This window comes from Bos indicus, chromosome 9 (genome assembly GCF_029378745.1).
Source record: "Bos indicus isolate NIAB-ARS_2022 breed Sahiwal x Tharparkar chromosome 9, NIAB-ARS_B.indTharparkar_mat_pri_1.0, whole genome shotgun sequence".
Taxonomy (NCBI): Eukaryota; Metazoa; Chordata; class Mammalia; order Artiodactyla; family Bovidae; genus Bos; species Bos indicus.
In genome coordinates, this window is record NC_091768.1 from 67,841,327 (window position 1) to 67,861,593 (window position 20,267).

Below are 20,267 nucleotides of genomic sequence, written 5' to 3' on the forward strand. Positions count from 1 at the left end.
GGCAACCCACTCCAGTGTTCTTGCCTGGAGAATCCCAGGGACGGGGGAGCCTGGTGGGCTGCTGTCTATGGGGTCGCACAGAGTCAGATATGACTGAAGCAACTTAGCAGCAGCAGCAGCAGTAGCAGCAGCAGAGGATTTCTCTGCATAAAAACTTAAAGGCCACTGATCAACTGAGACTACAATTTTAATTATATTTAGTTAAAGCTATAAAATGTAAATTAAAACCTGGAAGCTTAATCAATACACATAGTAACTCTAAAATAATTAGGTGCTAAGGAGTTTATATTTTTTATTTCTAATATAAAGAGAACATGTACATTGCTAGAACCTAAATTCTCCATTAATGTAGCACAGAGTACTTCATGTCTCTAGGGTTTTATAGAAGAAAGTAGCCTCAAAATATTCTCTCCCCAAAAGTTTTAACTTTCATCTTTCTTTTTTTTTTTTTTTTTTTGTCATCATGAACTTTTCAACTTGGCATTGAAGACAATTTGAAAGTCTGATCCATTCATGGTTTATAGTGGTTTTGTTCATAATCTTTGATAAAATCTAATATAGAATGTTGTCTGTAAAATGATTTCAATACAAGGACAATGAAGTCTACATTATCATTCCGCTACTCACAAACCAACACCAACTTTTCCCTAAACATTTCTTCGGTAAATTTATAAGTAGAATTTTCAAAAGTGTATTGTCAACCAAACATCTAAAGCATTTAAATGTCCTTTCAGCCATGCATATTATGTAAGACTATAGCATTGCTAATTATCAGTTCTGCAAAGATCTCAGGCCTTCACGTCCTCCTTTCCCAATTTTAAACCAGTCTTGTTCCATGTCCAGTTCTAACTATAGCTTCTTGACCTGCATACAGGTTTCTCAAGAGGTAGATAAGGTGGTCCGTATTCCTGTCTCTTTAAGAATTTTCTACAGTTTGTTGTAATCCACACAGTCAAAGGCTTTGGCATAGTCAATAAAGCAGAATGAGATGTTTTTCTGGAATTGTCTTGCTTTTTCTATGATCCAACAGATTTGATCTCTGGTTCATCTGCCCTTTCTAAATCTAGCTTAAACATCTGGAAGTTCTCAGTTCAAGTACTGTTGAAGCCTAGCTTGAAGGGTTTTGAGAATTACCTTGCTAGCATGTGAAATCAGTGCACTGTGTGATAGTTTGAACATTCTCTGGTGCTGCCTTTTTTGGGGTTGGAAGGAAAACTGACCTTTTCCAATCCTATGGCCACTGCTGAGTTTTCCAATTTGCTGACATACTGAGTGCAGCACTTTAACAGCATCATTTTTAGGATTTAAGTGGCTCGGCTGGAATTACATCACCTCTAGTAGCTTTGTTCATAGTAATTCTTCCCATGGCCCACTTGACTTCACACTCCAGGATGGCTGGTTCTAGGTGAGTGATCACACCATCATGGTTATCTGATTCATGAAGATCTTTTCTGTATGGTTCTTCTGTGTATTCTAGCCACCTCTTCTTAATATCTTATGCTTCTGTTAATTCCACACCATTTCTGTCCTTTATTGTACCCATCTTTGTATGAAATGCTCCCTTGGTATGTCTTGAAGGATCTTATCTTTACCATTCTATTGTTTTCCTCTGTTTCCTAGCGTTGCTCATTGAGGAAGGCTTTCTTATCTCTCTTTGCTATTCTTGGAACTCTGAATTCAAATGAGTATATCTTTCCTTTTCTCCTTTGCCTATAGCTTCTCTTCTTTTCTCAGCTGTTTGTAAGGCCTCCTCAGACCACAATTTAGCCTTTTTGCATTTCTTTTTCTTGGGGATGGTCTTGATCCCTGCTTCCCATACAGTGTTACAAACCTCTGTCCGTTCTGTCTACCAAATCTAATCCCTTGAATCTATTGTCAATTCCACTGTATAATCATAAGGAATTTGACTTAGGTCATACATGAATGACTTAAGGGTTTTCCCTACTTTCTTCAGTTTAAGCCTGAATTTTGCCATAAGGAGGTGATGATCTGCGCCACAGTCAGCTCCAGGCCTTTTTACTGACTGTATAGGGCTTCTCCATCTTTGGCTGCAAAAAATATAATCAGTCTGATTTTGGTATTGACTATCTGGGGATGTCCACGTATAGAGTCGTCTCTTGTGTTGTTGGAAGAGGGTATTTGCTATGACCAGTGTGTTCTTTTGGCAAAACTGTTAGCCTTTGCCCTGTGTCATTTTGTAATGCAAGGCCAAAAGTTCCTGTTACTCCAGGTATTTCTTGACTTCCTACTTTTGCATTCCAATCCCCTAGGATGAATAGGACATTTTTTTTCTTTCTTTCTTTCTTTTTTTTTGCTGTTAGTTCTAGGTCTTATAGGTCTTCATAGAACCACCCAGCTTCAACTTCTTTGACATTAGTGGTTGGGGCTTAGACTTGGATTACTGTGATGTTGAATGGTTTTCCTTGGAAATGAACTGAGATCATTCTATCCTACTTGATATTGTACCTGAGTACTATATTTCCAACTCTTTTGTTGACCATAAGGGCTACTCCATTACTTCTAAGGGATTCTTGCCAACAGTCCTAATCTGAAGTAAATTCGCCCATTCCTGTCCATTTTAGTTCACTGATACCTAAAATGCCAGTGTTCACTCTTGCCATCTCCTGTTTGACCACTTCCAATTTACCTTGATTCATGGACCTAACATTCCAGGTTCCTATGCAATATTGTTCTTAAAACATTGGACCCTACTTTCACCACCAGATACATCCACAACTGGACATTGTTTCTGCTTTGGCTCAGCCTCTTCATTCATCCTAAAGCTATTTCTCTGCTCTTCCCCAGTAGCATATTGGATACCTACCAACCCGGGAGGCTCATCTTCCAGTTTCATATCTCTTTGCCTTTTCATACTGTTCATGGAGCTCTCGAGGCAAAAATCCTGAAGTGATTTGCCATTCCTGTCTCCAGTAGACCATGTTTTTCAGAACTCTCCACCATGACCTGTCCATTTTGGGTGGCCCTGCACAGCATGGCTCTAGCTTCACTGAGTTGTACAAGGCTGTGATCCATGTGATCATTTTGGTTAGCTTTCTGTGGTTGTGGTTTTCTTTCTGGAGGCTGTGAGATAATCATTTATTAATTATAAAAGAATAGTCACTCTTCCTAGTAAATATATTGAAAATGAATAGGAAAACTCTAGTATAATGTTAGCTGTTGAAATGTTATGGACTATGATTGGAAAGATTCATTTTTCCCCAACCTCAAAGTCACCAATTTGAAGCCAGGTTTACCTGGTTTTTGATTAATGAATTAAACAAAATAGCCTGATCTACAACTGTATGTTTTGCTGCTCTTATACAAAACTCCTGCTTGCAGATTTGCCTGTTGCTTGAACAGAAGAATCTGTTACAGGGTTGAAGTGGGAATAGGCTTTAGAAATCGTTCACTGATCTAAACCTCTCATCTCAGAGTGGAGACACTGAGAAATGAGGTGCTACGTGACTTCTGAGATTCCACATCAGACTCCAGATTACCTGCCATCTACTCTGCTGTTTTTTCCATTATGTGTTGAGGAAATTAATATATTAAGGCCATAATAACATCATTATACAAATGTGACATTTTTTTATTCCAGTGCTTATTCTGACATCATGTAGTGAAATTTTATGTTTTTTTCTTTTCGAGTTGTAACAATGCTTTGGGCCAAAGCATTTGGGAAACTGTCAGTGGTGATCTCCACACCCTTTCTGGAGTTTTTGTTGATAGCATGGTGGTACATAATGCAAAATCCAAGTATTTGAGACCCTCACGGACCTTCTACTTAGTAGAGTCTACATTACATTTTCTTACCTCTAACATCATGATATTCCAGATTCTAATGGATTTTTAATAATGATGAAAGAAGACCAAACTCATCATTTATTCACTAAATTTATTCACTAAATTATACTGTTGATAAGCTGATTTAGTCCTGCAAACCTTTCAGTTAACACTTTTCATGAATATTGAAAAAGCATCTTTTAAGCTTTAAGCTACAGTATACAAAAATATATCAATCTGATTTTATACCTATTTAGATATAACTTACAATTACATGATTGTGACAAATACAGAGAAGACTCTTCCCTTCCTTTTGTCTTCAGAGTTTTATATTTCTCTCTTTTCCAGAAACAGAGAGGAAGCCAACTTGTCTAAAATGCAAAACAGTTATTCTTCCGCAAGCCCATTAATGTTGTACACTATTATTTTTCTCATTATCCAAGATTTCATACAAATAATAGTCTCAGTTATTGTTATTTCACATTACTATATTTCTCAATAGCTCTTCTCTACTCTTAAGTTAATACAACAGTCCAGTTTCACAGATTCAAATATAAACTAAGATGCAGATATTTAAAGTTTAAAAATATCTCCACAGTCAAGACTTATGCTGTTAACATCAGTTAGGTAAGATAGATAGATGATAACTTTTCTTTTGAAAAAGAAATATTTTTAAACGCTATATTTACAAGACATATCTTGCCGCTGCTACTGCTAAGTCGCTTCAGTCGTGTCCAACTCTGCACGACCCCATAGACGGCAGCCCACCAGGCTCCCCCGTCCCTGGGATTCTCCAGGCAAGAACACTGGAGTGGGTTGCCATTTCCTTCTCCAATGCACGCAAGTGAAAAGTGAAAGTGAAGTCTCTCAGTCGTGTCTGACTCTTAGCAACCCCATGGACTGCAGCCCACCAGGCTCCTCCATCCATGGGATTTTCCAGGCAAGAGTACTGGAGTGGGGTGCCATTGCCTTCTCCAGACATATCTTAATATTCATTAATTATTCAACCAGTACTGACTGAACATGTATTCTCTGTGAGGCAATTTGATTTACTAATATCCCTGTCATTCCACAAATATTTACCAGCTTCTACTATGAGCCAAGTATTGCACTGGATGCTGAGCTTGTGCCTGAAATGGAGCCTGACCCATAAGCACTACTCGGCTTCATAGAGCTTACATACTGGGGAAGAAGACAGATCAACAGATACACACAGTTAGAGAAGCCCTTCATTGTCTGAATCTAATATGTCCCAGAAAATACAACTGAATATCCAGGGCTCAGAGAATAGGAGTCTATTTTCCATCATGGCTTTTCTTCTTACAACTTGTAAGTTAGCACCTTTCGACCACCTTCGCCCTTTTCATCCAACCTCTACTCCCTGTTACGTTATGTATTTGGTAAATGTAACAATGCATTCTTAGCATGTTCCAAAATCCCACTAGTTCACACCACTAAGATACACTTAAACACCAACACAACTATCCATTAGGCACCTCAGCAAAAGGATTTAAAACATCATTGACCTAGTTATTGAACACTTAATGAAGTCCAGGTGAGAGATGGTGGTTACCTGGCCTGATGGTGACCCTGGAGAGGAGGGGAAGGATGGAAGATGTATCTGGGATTGTTCCTGCCCTACAACAGCCTACTTCCTGGTGGCTCAGATGGTAAAGTGTCTGCCTGCGATGCGGGAGACCCGGGTTCAATCCCTGGGTTGGGAAGATCTCCTGGAGAAGGAAATGGCAACCCACTCCAGTATTCTTGCCTGGAGAATCCCACGGACGGAGGAGCATGGTAGGCTACAGCCCATGGGGTCGCAAAAATTCGGACATGACTGAGGGAGTTTCACTTCACAACAGCTTACAACCCAGACTCACAAGATAGAGTGTGATGTATTGAAAATGGATGGATCATGTAGACATCGTCTGATTCATGTGAAATGTCTCTCTTCAGTCCACAGGTGGAAGATAGTGAGGGGACCATTCAGTTTGATGGAGAAGGCTATGCGTTGGTCAGTCGCCCCATTCGTTGGTACCCCAACATCTCCACTGTCATGTTCAAGTTCAGGACATTTTCTTCAAGTGCTCTCCTGATGTACCTTGCCACACGAGACCTGGTAAAGATGTGCACGGTTGATCTTTCACAATTGAAGATATGGTTTGCTTCTTTTTTTGTAGGGTTCCAGTGCAGTTATCAGTTATTGTTCAGAGGAGTCTGGGATGAGTGTGCATAGCCAAGAGTGGTGCATAATATTTATGTATTTCCATCAATAACTTTAATTACATATATAATTGAATTATCATTTATTTTCCGAATAACTGCCCTGTAATTCTTTAAAAGAAACACCCAGTAAAGATTCCCTCTGTATAGAAACATGCAGCAGAAAAACACACTTCCTTAGCCTTCTTCTAAAGACCTTAGTGAAAAGGTGGTTCTAAACATCCTTATTATTTTTTCCAGGTCAGTGTTTCTTTGTAACTTCTTTCTGGGAACATCCTATTTAGTTTGCTTAATACAGTTTCAAAGGAACCCACTTTTTACTCCTGTCGTAAAAGGATACATCCTAGTAATTTGGCTTTGACCATTTGCACCATAACAACACACCCACAAACATTCATAAAATACTAACACCAATTCCATTTCCAAAAATGGATTTCACTTACAGATCAACACATTCAGTAATTTAACCATAAAGCCCTGTTACAAACCCCACAAAGTGAATACCCATATTTTTCTCTGTGTATCTAATCATTGGTGTATTTTTCCTCTATTAATAGAAGGATTTCATGAGTGTAGAGCTCACTGATGGGCACATAAAAGTCAGCTATGATCTGGGTTCAGGAATGGCTTCCGTTGTCAGCAATCAAAACCATAATGACGGGAAATGGAAATCATTCACCTTGTCAAGAATTCAAAAACAAGGTGAGTTTTTATAGTAATAATGCACTCTGAGCCTTAATCATGCTATCCAAAGCTCCCACGTATCTAATCATGAAGACCCTGTCTGTCACTTTAGGTACTCACAAATTCTGTGAAAAATTGATACAGTCATTTCTTTGGCTTAGATTACAGGTGGTTTGGGTTAGACATGACTGATTGAAGAGCCAAATGATTCTCTGTCATTTTCTTTTGAAAGTGAGAGCTTAATTTGAAAGCATAAAACTATCATACAACTTGTAAAATTATATCCTGTAGTAGATTTGAAAAGCTTGTATGCTTTCCTTTTCTTCCTGTTTTGCCAAGATGTTTCCTTTAGAATGGCCCACAGATAGAATTTGTACAGGCAATAGAGCACAGCTACCAATCCTTAGCTTTTTGAAAGTGCCAAAAATGTGTATGTGGACAAGCTAATAATTGATTAATAATGATGTAACATTTTTATGTTCTAGGACATTTTCAAAACACTTCCCAAACATTATTTCATTTGTTCATGTATTTTGTTCTGGTGGAGAAGGCAATGGCACCCCACTCCAGTACTCTTGCCTGGAAAATCCCACGGATGGAGGAGCCTGGTAGGCTGCAGTCCATGGGGTCGAGAAGAGTCGGACACGACTGAGCGACTTCACTTTCACTTTCCACTTTCATGCACTGGAGAAGGAAATGGCAACCCACTCCAGTGTTCTGGCCTGGAGAATCCCAGGGATGGGGGAGCCTGGTAGGCTGCAGTCCATGGGGTCGCACAGAGTCGGACACAACTGGAGCAACTTAGCAGCAGCAGAGAAAAGAAAATGTAGACTCAAGCTTATATGTGGTCCCAAACATTTATACCTAAAATCTTACAACCAAGACAGAAATCCAAGACTATTAGGTGTCAGTGTGCTGCTATTGTTATCCTAGTATAATTCCCCTAATTCTGGGTACTATGGCATTGCTTGTATCTGCAAATTAAACTTTGATTCTTCTGTTTATATTATTAGACTTAATTCATTTTGAATATGCCAGTGTGACATTTCACAAAAATTTAGATATAACCTTGCACCGTCTTTCATTCCTACATTTAACACATATCTTTCAAATACCTAGTTAAGTACTGTGCTGTGCTTACTAGGTGTTTGGCAGATACAACTACAGTCATGTCATGGACTGTAGCCTGTCAGGCTACTCTGTCCATAAGGATTCTCCAGGCAAGAATACTGAAGTGGATAGCCATTCCCTTCTCCAGGGTATCTCCCCAACCCTGGTCACCCTCATTGAAGGCAGATGCTTTCCCATCTGAGCCACCAGGGAAGACCAAACATATTGGAGTGGGTAGCCTATTCCCTTCTCCAGGGGAACTTCCCAACCCAAGAATTGAACCAGGGACTCCTGCATTTCAGGGGGGATTCTTTACCAGCTGAGCTACTAGGGAAGCCCAGTAATTATTAGGCAAGAACAAAGTGAAGTCTGTGATAAGCCCCAGTCTTTAAGGAACTTGCAGTCTAAAGGGGAAGACAGACAAGTCAATCAGCAGTTAGAGTAGAAAGCTAATTACCATATGGAGATATGTACAGCAGGCTAGAAATCTCAGAAGAGAGAAACACTCAAGTCAGATCCAGAGGTCAGCCCTCAGGGAGTACCCTGATGCACAGGCAGGAGCAGAGGAGTTCTGTGGGTGAAAAACTCCTTTGGACAATTCAGAAAATTGAACGTTGTGTGAAATCCTGGAGGTCTCAGGGAGCATAATATTAATACAGCATCATATATCATCTCCAACTGCTTTTCCTTGGAACAGGAAACTCTGGAGAAACTCCTCAGTTTGGACAAAAACTGGTTTTGCATTTGTTTAATTAATTGGAATAGCTGTCTGTATACATTTTTCCCAAGCAAGAGAGGCACAAGGCACATTTATAGACTCTGGACAGTAGCTCAGAAAAAAGTTTAACTCTAATCTGACATTTCTGCAACTTCTCTGATCACCAAAATCCTTCCATACCTTATCAGCATGTGGCTGAACACACTTTGGGAAATGCTTTGGGAACTATAAGTAAGTCCATAGGCTAAGAGGATGAATCATGGCAGAGAATGATCAGATAAGGCTGGAGATAACAAAGCCAGTTTATAAAAGGCCTTATGACCTAAACTGGGCTTTCCAGGTGGCGCTAGTGGAGAGAACCTGCCTGCCAATGCACGAGACATTAAGACACATGGGTTCCATCCCTGGGTTGGGAAGATCCCCTGGAGGAGGGCATGGCAATTCACTCTAGTATTCTTTTTTTTTTTTATTTTTTTTATTTAAGGATAATTGCTTTACAGAATTTTGTTGTTTTCTGTCAAATCTCAACATGAATCAGCCGTAGGTATACATATATCCCCTCCCTTTTGAACCTCCCTCCCATCTCCCTCCCCATCCCACCCCTCTAGGTTGATATAGAGTGCCTGTTTGAGTTTCCTGAACCATACAGCAAATTCCCATTGGCTAGCTATTTTACATATGGTAATATAAGTTTCCATGTTACTCTTTGCATATGTCTCACCCTCTTCTCCCCTCTCCCCATGTCCATAAGTCTATTCTCTATGTCTGTTTCTTCATTGCTGCCCTATAAATAAGTTCTTTAGTACCATTCTTCTAGATTCTGTATGTATGTATTAGAATACAGTATTTCTCTTTCTCTTTCTGACTCACTTCACTCTGTGTAATAGGTTCTAGGTTCATCCACTTCATCAGAACTGACTCAAATGTGTTCCCTTTTATGGCTGAGTATTCCACTGTGTATATGTACCACAACTTCTTTATCCATTCATCTGTCAATGGACATCTAGGTTGCTTCCATGTTCTAGCTATTGTAAATAGTGCTACAGTGAACAATGGGGTACATGTGTTTTTTTCAATTTTGGTTTCCTCAGGGTAAATGCCTAGGAGTGAGATTTCTGGGTCATCAGATCAGATCAGATCAGTCGCTCAGTCATGTCCGACTCTTTGCGACCCCATGAATCGCAGCACGCCAGGCCTCCCGAAGTTCACTGAGACTCACGTCCATCGAGTCAGTGATGCCATCTGGGTCATATGGTAGTTTTATTCTTCGTTTTTTAAGGAATCACCATACCATTTTCCATAGTGGCTGTATCAGTTTACATTCCTTCCAACAGTGCAAGAGTGTTCCCTTTTCTCCACACCCTCTCCAGCATTTTTGATAATGGCCACAGTGGCTGACTTTATTTTGGGGGGCTCCCAAATCACTGCAGATGGTGATTGCAGCCGTGAAATTAAAAGATGCTTACTCCTTGGAAGGAAAGTTATGACCAACCTAGATAGCATATTAAAAAGCACAGACATTACTTTGTCAGCAAAGGTCCATCCAGTCAAGGCTATGTTTTTTCCAGTAGTCATGTATGAACGTGAGAGTTGGACTATAAAGAAAGCTGAGCACCGAAGAATTGATGCTTTTGAACCGTGGTGTTGGAGAAGACTCTTGAGAATCCCTTGAATGGCAAGGAGATCAAACCAGTCCATCCTAAAGGAGATCAGTCCTGGGTGTTCATTGGAAGGACTGATGCTGAAGCTGAAACTCCAATACTTTGACCACCTGATGCGAAGAGCTGACTGATTTGAAAAGACCCTGATGAAAGATTGAGGGCAGGAGAAGGGGATGACAGAGGATGAGATGGTTGGACGACATCACTGACTCGATGGACATGGGTTTGGGTAGACTCTGGCAGTTGGTGTTGGACAAGGAGGCCTGGTGTTACAATTCATGAAGTCGCAAAGAGTCGGACATGACTGAACTGAACTGAACTGATTCTGACCGGTGTGAAGTGATATCTCATTTTAGTTTTGATTTGCATTTCTCTAATAATGAATGATGTTGAGCATCTTTTCATGTGTCTGTTAGCCATCTGTATGTCTTCTTTGGAGAAATATCTGTTTAGATCTTTTTCCCACTTTTTGATTGGATTGTTTGTTTTTCTTGTATGAGCTGCTTGTATATTTTGGAAATGAATCCTTTGTCAGTTGTTTCACTTACTATTATTTTCTCCCATTCTGAGGGCTGTCTTTTCATCTTGCTTATAGTTTCCTTTGCTGTGCAAAGTTTTTAAGTTTAATCAGGTCCCACTTGTTTCCTTTTGTTTTTATTTCCATTACTCTAAGAGGTGGGTCATAGAAGATATTGCTTTGGTTTATGTCATCGAGTGTTCTGCCTGTGTTTTCCTCTAAGAGCTTTATAGTTTCTGGTCTTAAATTTAGGTCTTTAATCCATTTTGAGTTTATCTTTGTGTGTGGTGTTAGGAAGTGTTCTAATGTCATTCTTTTACATGTAGCTGTCCAGTTTTCCCAGCACCATTTATTGAAGAGGTGTCTTTGCCCCGTTGTATATTCTTGCCTCCTTTGTCAAAAATAAGGTACCCATAGGTGCATGGGTTTATTTCTGGACTTTCTGTCTTGTTCCACTGGTCTCTGTTTCTGTTTTTGTGCCAGTACCATACTGTCTTGATTACTGTAGCTTTGTAGTGAAATCTGAAGTCAGGAAGGTTGATTTCTCCAGCTCCCTTCTTCTTTCTCAAGACTGCTTTGGCTCTTTTGGGTCTTCTGTGTTTCCATATGAATTGTGAAATTTTTGTTCTAGTTCTGTGAAAAATGCCATTGGTAATTTGATAGAGGTCACATTGAACCTGTATATTGCATTTGGTAGTATAGTCATTTTCACAATATTGATTCTTCCTACCCAGGAATATGGAATATCTCACCATCTGTTTATGCCATCTTTGATTTCTTTCATTAGTGCCTTATACTTTTTTGTGTACAGTTCTTTTGTTTTCTTAGGTAAGTTTATTCCTAGATATTTAATTCTTTTTGTTTCAGTGGTGAATGATATTGATTTCTTAATTTTTCTTTCTAATTTTTCATTGTTAGTATATAGAAATGCAAGTGATATCTGTAATTGATATTGTATCCTGCAACTTTGCTAAATTCACTGATTAGCTCTAGTAATTTTCTGGTACTATCGTTAGAGTTTTCTATGTACAGTATCATGTCATCTGCAAACAGTGAGAGCTTTATTTCTTTTCTGATCTGGATTCTTTTACTTCTTTTTCTTCTTTGATTGCTGTAGCTAGGCCTTCCAAAACTATGTTGAATAATAGTGGTAAAAGTGAACACCCTGGTCTTGTTCCTGATCTTAGGGGGAATGCTGTGTTTTCACCATCGAGAATAATGTTTGCTATAGGCTTATCATATATGGCCTTTACTATGTTGAGGTAGGTTCCTTCTATGCCCATTTTTTTTAAGAGTTTTAATTGTAAATGGGTGCTGAATTTTGTCAAAGGCTTTTTCTACATCTATTGAGATGATCATATGATTTTTATCTTTCAATTTGTTAATATGGTATATCACATTGATTGATTTGTGTATATTGAAGAATCCTTGCATTCCTGGAATAAACCCAACTTGATCATGGTGAATGAGCTTTTTGATGTGTTGCTGAATTCTGTTTGCTAAAATTTTGTTGAGGATTTTTGCATCTATGTTCATCAGAGATATTGGCCTCTAGTTTTCTTTTTTTCTGTTCTCTTTGCCTGGTTTTGGTATCAGGATGATGGTGGCATTGTAAAATGAGTTTGGAAATGTTCCTTCCTCTGCAGTTTTTTTAAGGCATTAGCTCTTCTCTAAATGTTTGATAGAATTCTCCTATGAAGCCATCTGGTCCTGGGCTCATGGTTTTTGGGAGATATTTGATCACAGCTTCAATTTCAGTGCTTGTAATTGGGTTGTTCATAATTTCTATTTCTTCCTGGTTCAGTCTTGAAAGATTGAACTTTTCTAAGAATCTGTCCATTTCTTCCAGGTTATCCATTTTATTGCCTTATAGTTGTTCATAATAGTCTCTTATAATCCTTTGCATTTCTGCATTGTCTGTTGTAACCTCTCCTTTTTCATTTCTAATTTTGTTGATTTGATTCTTCTTCCTTTTTTTCTTGATGAGTCTGGCTAATGGTTTGTCAATTTGTTTATCTTCTCAAGGAACCAGCTTTTAGTTTTATTAATCTTTACTATTGTTTCCTTAATTTCTTTTTCATTTATTTCTGCTCAGATATTTATGATTTCTTTCTGGTAATTTTGGGGTGTTTTTGTTCTTCTTTTTCCAGTTGTTTTGGGTGTGAAATTAGGCTGTCTATATGATGTATTTCTTGTTTCTTGAGGTAGGATTATATTGCTATAAACTTCCCTCTTAGAACTGCTTTTGCTGCATCCCACAGGTTTTCAGTTGTCATGTTTTCATTGTCATTTGCTTCTAGAAGTTTTTTGATTTCTTCAGTAACCTGTTGGTTATCTAGAAATATGTTGTTTAATCTCCATGTATTTGTGTTTCTTACAATTTTTTTCCTGTAATTGACATCTAGTCTCATAGTGTTGTGGTTGGAGAATATGCTTGATAAGAATTCAATTTTCTTAAATTTACTGAGGTTTGATTTGTGACCCAAGATGTGGTCTATCCTGGAGAATGTTCCATGTGCACTTGAGAAGAAGATGTATTCTTCTGCATTTGGATGCAATGTCCTGAAGATATCAATAAGATCCATCTCATCTAATGTATCATTTAAGACTTGTGTTTCCTCATTAATTTTCTGTTTTGATGATCTGTCCATTGGTGTGGTGGGGTGTTAAAGTCTCCTACCATTGTTGTGTTACTATCAGTTTCTCCTTTTATGTCTGTTAGTGTTTGTCTTATGTATTGAAATGCTTCTATGTTGGGTGCATAGGTATTTACAATTGTTATGTCTTCCTCTTGGATTGATCCCTTGATCATTATGTAGTGCCCTTCCTTATCTCTTGTGGTTACAAGAGATATTTTATTTTATTTTAAGGTCTATTTTGATATGAGGACTGCTACTCCAGCTTTCTTTTGCTTCCTGTTTGCATAGAATATATTTTTCCATCCTCTCACTTTCAGTCCATATGTGTCTTTAGGTCTGAAGTGGGTTTCTTGTAGATAGCATATATATGGGTCTTGTTTTTGTATCCATTCAGCCAGTCTGTGTCTTTTGGTTGGAGCATTTAATCCATTTACATATGAAATAATTATTGATATATATGTTTCTATTGCCATTTTCTAAACTCTTGGAAGGCCTGCTGCAGATATCATGGTTTTTATTCCCATGAAGTGTCCCACATACTTCAGTACATATTTCTGACATTTTCTTTATTGTTTTGGGTTGATTTTGTAGATCTTTTTTCTTCTTTGTATGTCTTGACTATATGAGTCCCTTTAACATTTGTTGTAAAGCTGGTTTGGTGGTACTGAATTCTCTTGACTTTTGCTTTTCTGAATAGCTTTTTATTTTCCCATCAATTTTGAATGAGATCCTTGCCGGGTACAATTATATTGGTTGTAGATTTTTCTCTTTCAGTACTTTAAATATATACTGCCATTCACTTCTTGCCTGCAGAGTTTCTTCTGAAAGATCAGCTGTTAAGCATATGGGGTGTCCCTTGTATATTGTTTCTTCTCCCTTGCTGCTTTTAATATTCTTTCTTTGTGTTTAGTCTTTGTTAGTTTGATTAGTATGTGTATTGTTGTATTTCTCCTTGGGTTTATCCTGTATGGGACTCTTTGTGCCTCTTGGACTTGATTGACTATTTCCTTTTCCATGTTGGGAAAATTTTCAACTATAATCTCTTTAAAAATTTTCTCATATCCTTTCTTTTTCTCTTCTTCTTCTGGGACCCCTATAATCCGAATGTTGGTGCATTTGATATTGTCCCAGAGGTCTCTGAGACTATCCTCAGTTCTTTTCATTCTTTTTACTTTATTCTGCTCATCAGAAGTTATTTCCACCATTTTATCTTTCAGCTTACTGATTCATTCTTCTGCTTCAGCTATTCTTCTATTGACTCCTTCTAGACTATTTTTAATTTAAGTAATTGTGTTGTTTGTCTCTGTATGTTAATTCTTTAATTCTTCTAGGTCTTTGTTAATTGATTCTTGCATTTTCTCCATTTTGTTTTCAAGGTTTTTTTTATCATCTTTACTATTATTATTCTGAATTCTTTTTCAAGTAGTTTGCCTATTTCCTCTTCATTTATTTGGACTTCTGTGTTTCTAGTTTGTTTCTTCGTTTGTGTAGTATCTCTCTGCCTTTTCATTACTTTTTTTTAACTTATTGTGTTTGAGGTCTCCTTTTCCCAGACTTCAAGGTTGAATTCTTTCTTCCTTTTGGTTTCTGCCCTCCTAAGGTTGGTCCACTGGTTTGTGTAAGCTTTGTATAGGGTGAGATTTGTGCTGAGTTTTTGTTTGTTTGTTTTTCCTCTGATGTGCAAGGCTGAGTGAGTTGGTAATCCTGTCTAATGATGATTGGGTTTGTATTTTTGTTTTGTTTGTGGTTTAGATGAGGCGTCCTTCACAGAGTGCTATTGGTGGTTGGGTGATACCAGGTCTTGTATTCAAGTGTTTTCCTTTGTGTGATTTCTTACAATTTGATACTCTCTAGGATTAGTTCTCTGGTAGTCTAGGGTCTTGGAGTCAGTGCTCCCACTCCAAAGGCTCAGGGCTTGATCTCAAGTTTTGCATGATTTAATATATTCTTTTCCCCTGGTCAGGTACTCTTGTCCACTCTCAGCTGGAGAGTGTATTGTGTCTGAAGGTGTATTCCTGGTGTATCCTTGGAGAGAGATGTACTCCATGTCCACCTACTCCTCTGCCATCTTGTTCTCTCCACTCTAGTATTCTTGCCTGGGGAATCCCATGGACAGAGACAGCTGGCTTATTATGGTCCATAGCATCGCAAAGAGTTGGACATAACTGAAGTGACCTAGCGCTGGCCTGAGCTGAACTATAGTAATTGTCGTACATACAAACAAGTTCTCTTCCAAGAGCACATTAGTAAGTCCAACTTGTTTGTAAGTACAAAAAAGTTAGCCTAGATACCCAGCCAACACAGTTGGCTATGTGGTGCTGTACTGTAATTAGTTTATGTTACTTTTCACACAAATAGTACATAAAAAATACAAAAAAAAATATTTTTAACCTTACAGTACAGAACCTTGAAAAGTACAGTGGTACAGTACAGCAGCTGGCATACAGGGGCTGGCATCAAGTGAACAGGCACAAAGATTTACTGACTGGAGGGAAAAGAGGTGGGAGATGGTAGAGTTGAAGTGTGTCAACAATTGGAGACAGAGGAGAGGGCAAGCTGCAATTTCATTCACGCCTGACACTGATGGCACATGTTCAGAGCTTGAAATAAAGATGTTGCACTGCTGTACTCTATACAGTACTGTACAGTAAAGTCACAAGACCACAACTACTGGTAGTGGATGCACACACATGACGTACACTATACACATGAATTAACTTACGTGATTGCACACGCATACACACGTTTGCATCTTTGAAAGTTCACAGCTTGAAGGTTTGTATGTAGGGGACTTACTGTAAGGAGTTTCAACTCTTCCTGAAAGCTATAGGGAAAGAACTACTAAGAGTTTTAATCAAGAGTGTGATACTACCAGATTTGTGTTTTAGTGAAGTTTCTTTAGCAGCAACTTGGAGGGTAGATTGGTGACAATTTCAGATGCTATTGCAATCTGTAGGAAAACCAGTGGAAGAGCAAGGAGAATGAAACTATGAGAATGAATAGGAAAGAATGGAGTTGAAAGATATTAAGCATTTTTAAATTGAGAAGCTTTATGAAATACTCAATGGGGAGAGTAAGTTTTTTTTTTTTAATAATTCCTTTATTTTTCTTAAAATAACAACAACAACAAAAAATATCAGTGCCATTTACCAAGCAATTGGATGCAAGAATAAACATAGATTTTAGAAAAGAACTTTAGAAAAGCTTTATTAGAGCTTTATTAGCTTTTTTAAAGCTTAGAAAAGCTTTATTTTAGACATTTTGTATTAAAGGAACTCTTAGTGTCTTTAGCAACCTAAGGAAGCCATGTAATTGACAGGCAATTCATTATGTGTATCTGAGGATTAACAGAGTTCTAGGGGAAAGATGGATGGCTGCGAAGCATTATGTTTTAAATAGTTGTAGCTTAATAGAGATGAGAAAAACCAGTCATATCTAGGATAAGATTATCCAAAGCCCTGGAGCAAACAGCAATATCGAAGCAGTATAGTAAAGGAAGGCCCCACAAAGGGAGCTATAAGGAAATAATCAGAGAGAGGAGAAATAAGAAAAGTAAATTTTCAGAAGATTAAACTGAAGGCAGAGTGACCAATTAAGAACAATAATAGTTCAGACAGGAGATAAATGATGGCTTGAAATAAGAGTTGCAGTGGGATTTGACAGCAGAGAAATGCAAAATGAATCCACAGTGTGATACCACTATATGGTTACTAGAATGTCTATAATTAAAAAGACTGAACATACCCAGGGCTGGCAAGGATGTCAAGCAAGTGGAATTCTTATGCACTGCTGACAAGGATGTAAAAATGGTACAGCCACATTGGAAAACAGGTTGGCACTTTCTTTAAAGGTTTAATATAGACATGTCATATGAAACAACCATTCCACTCCTAAATATTCACCCAAGATTTGTGAAAGTATATATGCATAGAGAGACTTGTACCAGGAAATTTATAGCACCTTTATTTGTGATACTCAAAAAAACAAAAAACAGTGCAAACATTCATCAGCCGTTGAATGGATATACAAATCGGTGTATATCCATACAATGGAATATTGTTTAGTGATAAAAGAAAATAATGAGCTATTAATATCCACACAAAATAGATTAAGAGCAAAATAATTTTTCTGAGTAAAAGAAGTCAGACAAAAAAGTACATTTATATAAAAAATATATAGAAAACACAGACTAGCCCCAAGCATCCAGCATCGTGCATCGAACCTGGATGCTTGGGGCTGGTGCACTGGGATGGCCCAGGGGGATGGTATGGGGAGGGAGGAGGGAGGAGGGTTCGGGATGGGGAACACATGTATACCTGTGGCGGATTCATTTTGATATTTGGCAAAACTAATACAATTATGTGAAGTTTAAAAATAAAATAAAATTAGGAAAAAAAAGAAAACACAGACTAACATATAGTCACAGTAAGCAGCTAGAGGATATTTGTGGATAGGGCTTCATAGGGAGGGACAGTGGAAGGAAGGATGACAAAGAGACTTAGGGAAACTACTGGAGTGATTGACATGCTCAATTTTTTGACTGTGATCATTTCATGGATGGAGAAGGCAATGGCACCCCACTCCAGTACTCTTGCCTGGAAAATCCCATGGACAGAGGAGCCTGGTAGGCTGCAGCCCATGGGGTCGAGAAGCGTCGGACACGACTGAGCGACTTCACTTTCACTTTTCACTTTCATGCATTGGAGAAGGAAATGGCAACCCACTCCAGTGTTCCTGCCTGGAGAATCCCAGGGATGGGGAACCTGGTGGGCTGCCGTCTATGGGGTCGCACAGAGTCGGACATGACTGAAGCGACTTAGCAGCAGCAGCAGCATTTCATGGATGTATAGAGATCTCAAAACTTGTAAAATTGTATATTTTAAACATGGACAAATTATACCATGTCAGTTTTACATTAATAAAAGTGTTTTAAAATAGAACAGTGAGTTCCCTGGTGGCCTAATAGTTAGGATTCCAGGCTTTCACTGCTATGGCTGGGTTCAGTCCCACATCAGGGAATTGAGTTCCTATAGGCATGCGTGCGTGTGTGCTCAGTCACTCAGTCGTGTTTGGCTTTTTCCACCCCCCAGGCTATAGCCCCCAGGCTCCTCTGTCCTTGGGATTTTCTAGACAAGAATAGTAGAGTGGGTTTCTATTTCCTTCTCCAGGGGATCTTCCTGACCCAGGGATCAAATCCTGGCAGGTGGATTCTTTACTACTGAGCCACCAGGGAAGCTCATAAAGCCATGCAACACATTGAAAAATAAAATAAATAATCATTTAAAGAGAACAGATAATAGAGTTATTTAGATGAAATTAGTAGGGCTGTTGATTGGTAAGATATAGAATGGTGAGGAGAAAAGATGACTGTCTAATTAGGAGATTGGGTAGGGGTCTTAGTGTTACCAGATAAAATAAATAATACAGATCTGGGAGTAAAAAGATAACCATTTTAATTCAGAATATCAGCTGGGGAGGTATATAATGAATCACCTGCTGAATGTGGATTTTTAGGCAAAAATCAGGTCCAGGTATGTTTATTTCTGAGTGGTCAGCATATAGTAAGGAAATATAAACTTGAGGCTACCCAGATAGCTGAAACCTGACAAATAGCCAACTGAAAGCACTCTGGTGACTGTCAACATTTCAGAAGTGTTCAGAAAAGTAGGGTTCCAGGGAAGGAGACTGAGAATGAGGTTGGAAAGGCAAGAGAAACTGAGAAGTTGGTATCATGGAAGTCGAAGGAGGAAAATTCTAGAAGGATGGAAATATTAACCTCACATACTGCACAGATTTGGATTAAGGTAAGGACCAAAGGATAGGGTTTGGATGTAGGGAGGACACTGTGGGTTTTAGCAAGGTCAGAATCCATGGAGTAGTGAGATAGGAATTCAAGTAAGGCTATTGCTCCTTTTCAGATACCTGATTATTTGTTTTACACAAGTTATCCTCAGCTAGTTTGTAAAACCACTGTCCCTTGAAGTTCAAACTGTCTTTTTCAGGAAGCACTCCCACCTTCTGAGTCAGTTAGTAGAACCACAGTCACTAATAGAGGTGCCCTATGTCCCCCAAAGTGCATTGATATGGACGCAAAATTGATCATTTAGATTTTCAGTGGACTAAAAGAAGAAAAGAACTGCCAAAGTGAAAACAACTCCTTTATAACAACTCAGTATTGACTATAAAATACTTGTTAAGTTCCCACTGTGTGTCTAGTATTGAATAAAACCCTTAATTCCCTGTTTATCCATAAATGATGTCTGAACTCATCAACTCTAAAATTTTATGTTAATTGCTATTCTGTAAGGGAAAGAAATAGGGCAAGGAATAAAAGCAAGTGTTAGCATTCCATAGCAGAACCCACTCCATAGCTGTCACTCATGAAGGACAGAGTAGAACCCTTTCTTTAAATCAGTAAAAATATGCCATCCTATGTCTCAATACCGAAGCTAATACTTCAGTGGACCAGTGAGTTTCACTTCAATTGTGTTTCTGCTTTTTAATCAGTTTTTCTTAGAATGATTTCTAAACAGGTATATATTCACTCAGGGATAAGGAGGAAAACTACCTCCAGTCACTGACTTGCCTATGATAAACAGACATCTCATTTTCACAGACATTATTAAAATGTATACCAGGTCTATAGAAAAAAGGCTATTTTCACATTCCAGTCAACAGCCCTATGTGAAAACTTCTTTGCTGATCTGGATTAAAAAAAAATATATATGTATTAAAAAGTTTTGAAACATTTTTATAAATCTTTTTTATCTTAGCCACCAGTCTGGTCAAAAAGATATGTAAATATGAAATTGATATGTGCTAGAAAGTAATTAACTTTTTAAATCTTAACTTGCTTAATAATTTTTAATTAGGCACTTATTTTTAAGTAATTTTTTTTGTTTATCTTTATAAAATTCTTCGAGGATCTGAGG

At 38.2% G+C, this 20,267-nt stretch overlaps 1 protein-coding gene across 2 annotated transcripts in view; it reads left to right on the top strand.

Moving 5' to 3' along the window:
* Positions 1-20,267, top strand: part of LAMA2 (laminin subunit alpha 2) — a 694,677-nt gene that overhangs the window by 624,338 nt on the left and 50,072 nt on the right. For both annotated transcript variants that reach the window (XM_070795552.1, XM_070795553.1), the window contains exons 49-50: positions 5,740-5,902; positions 6,564-6,708. In XM_070795552.1, coding sequence (XP_070651653.1) covers positions 5,740-5,902; positions 6,564-6,708 — 308 coding nt within the window. The remainder of the gene's footprint in view (positions 1-5,739; positions 5,903-6,563; positions 6,709-20,267) is intronic.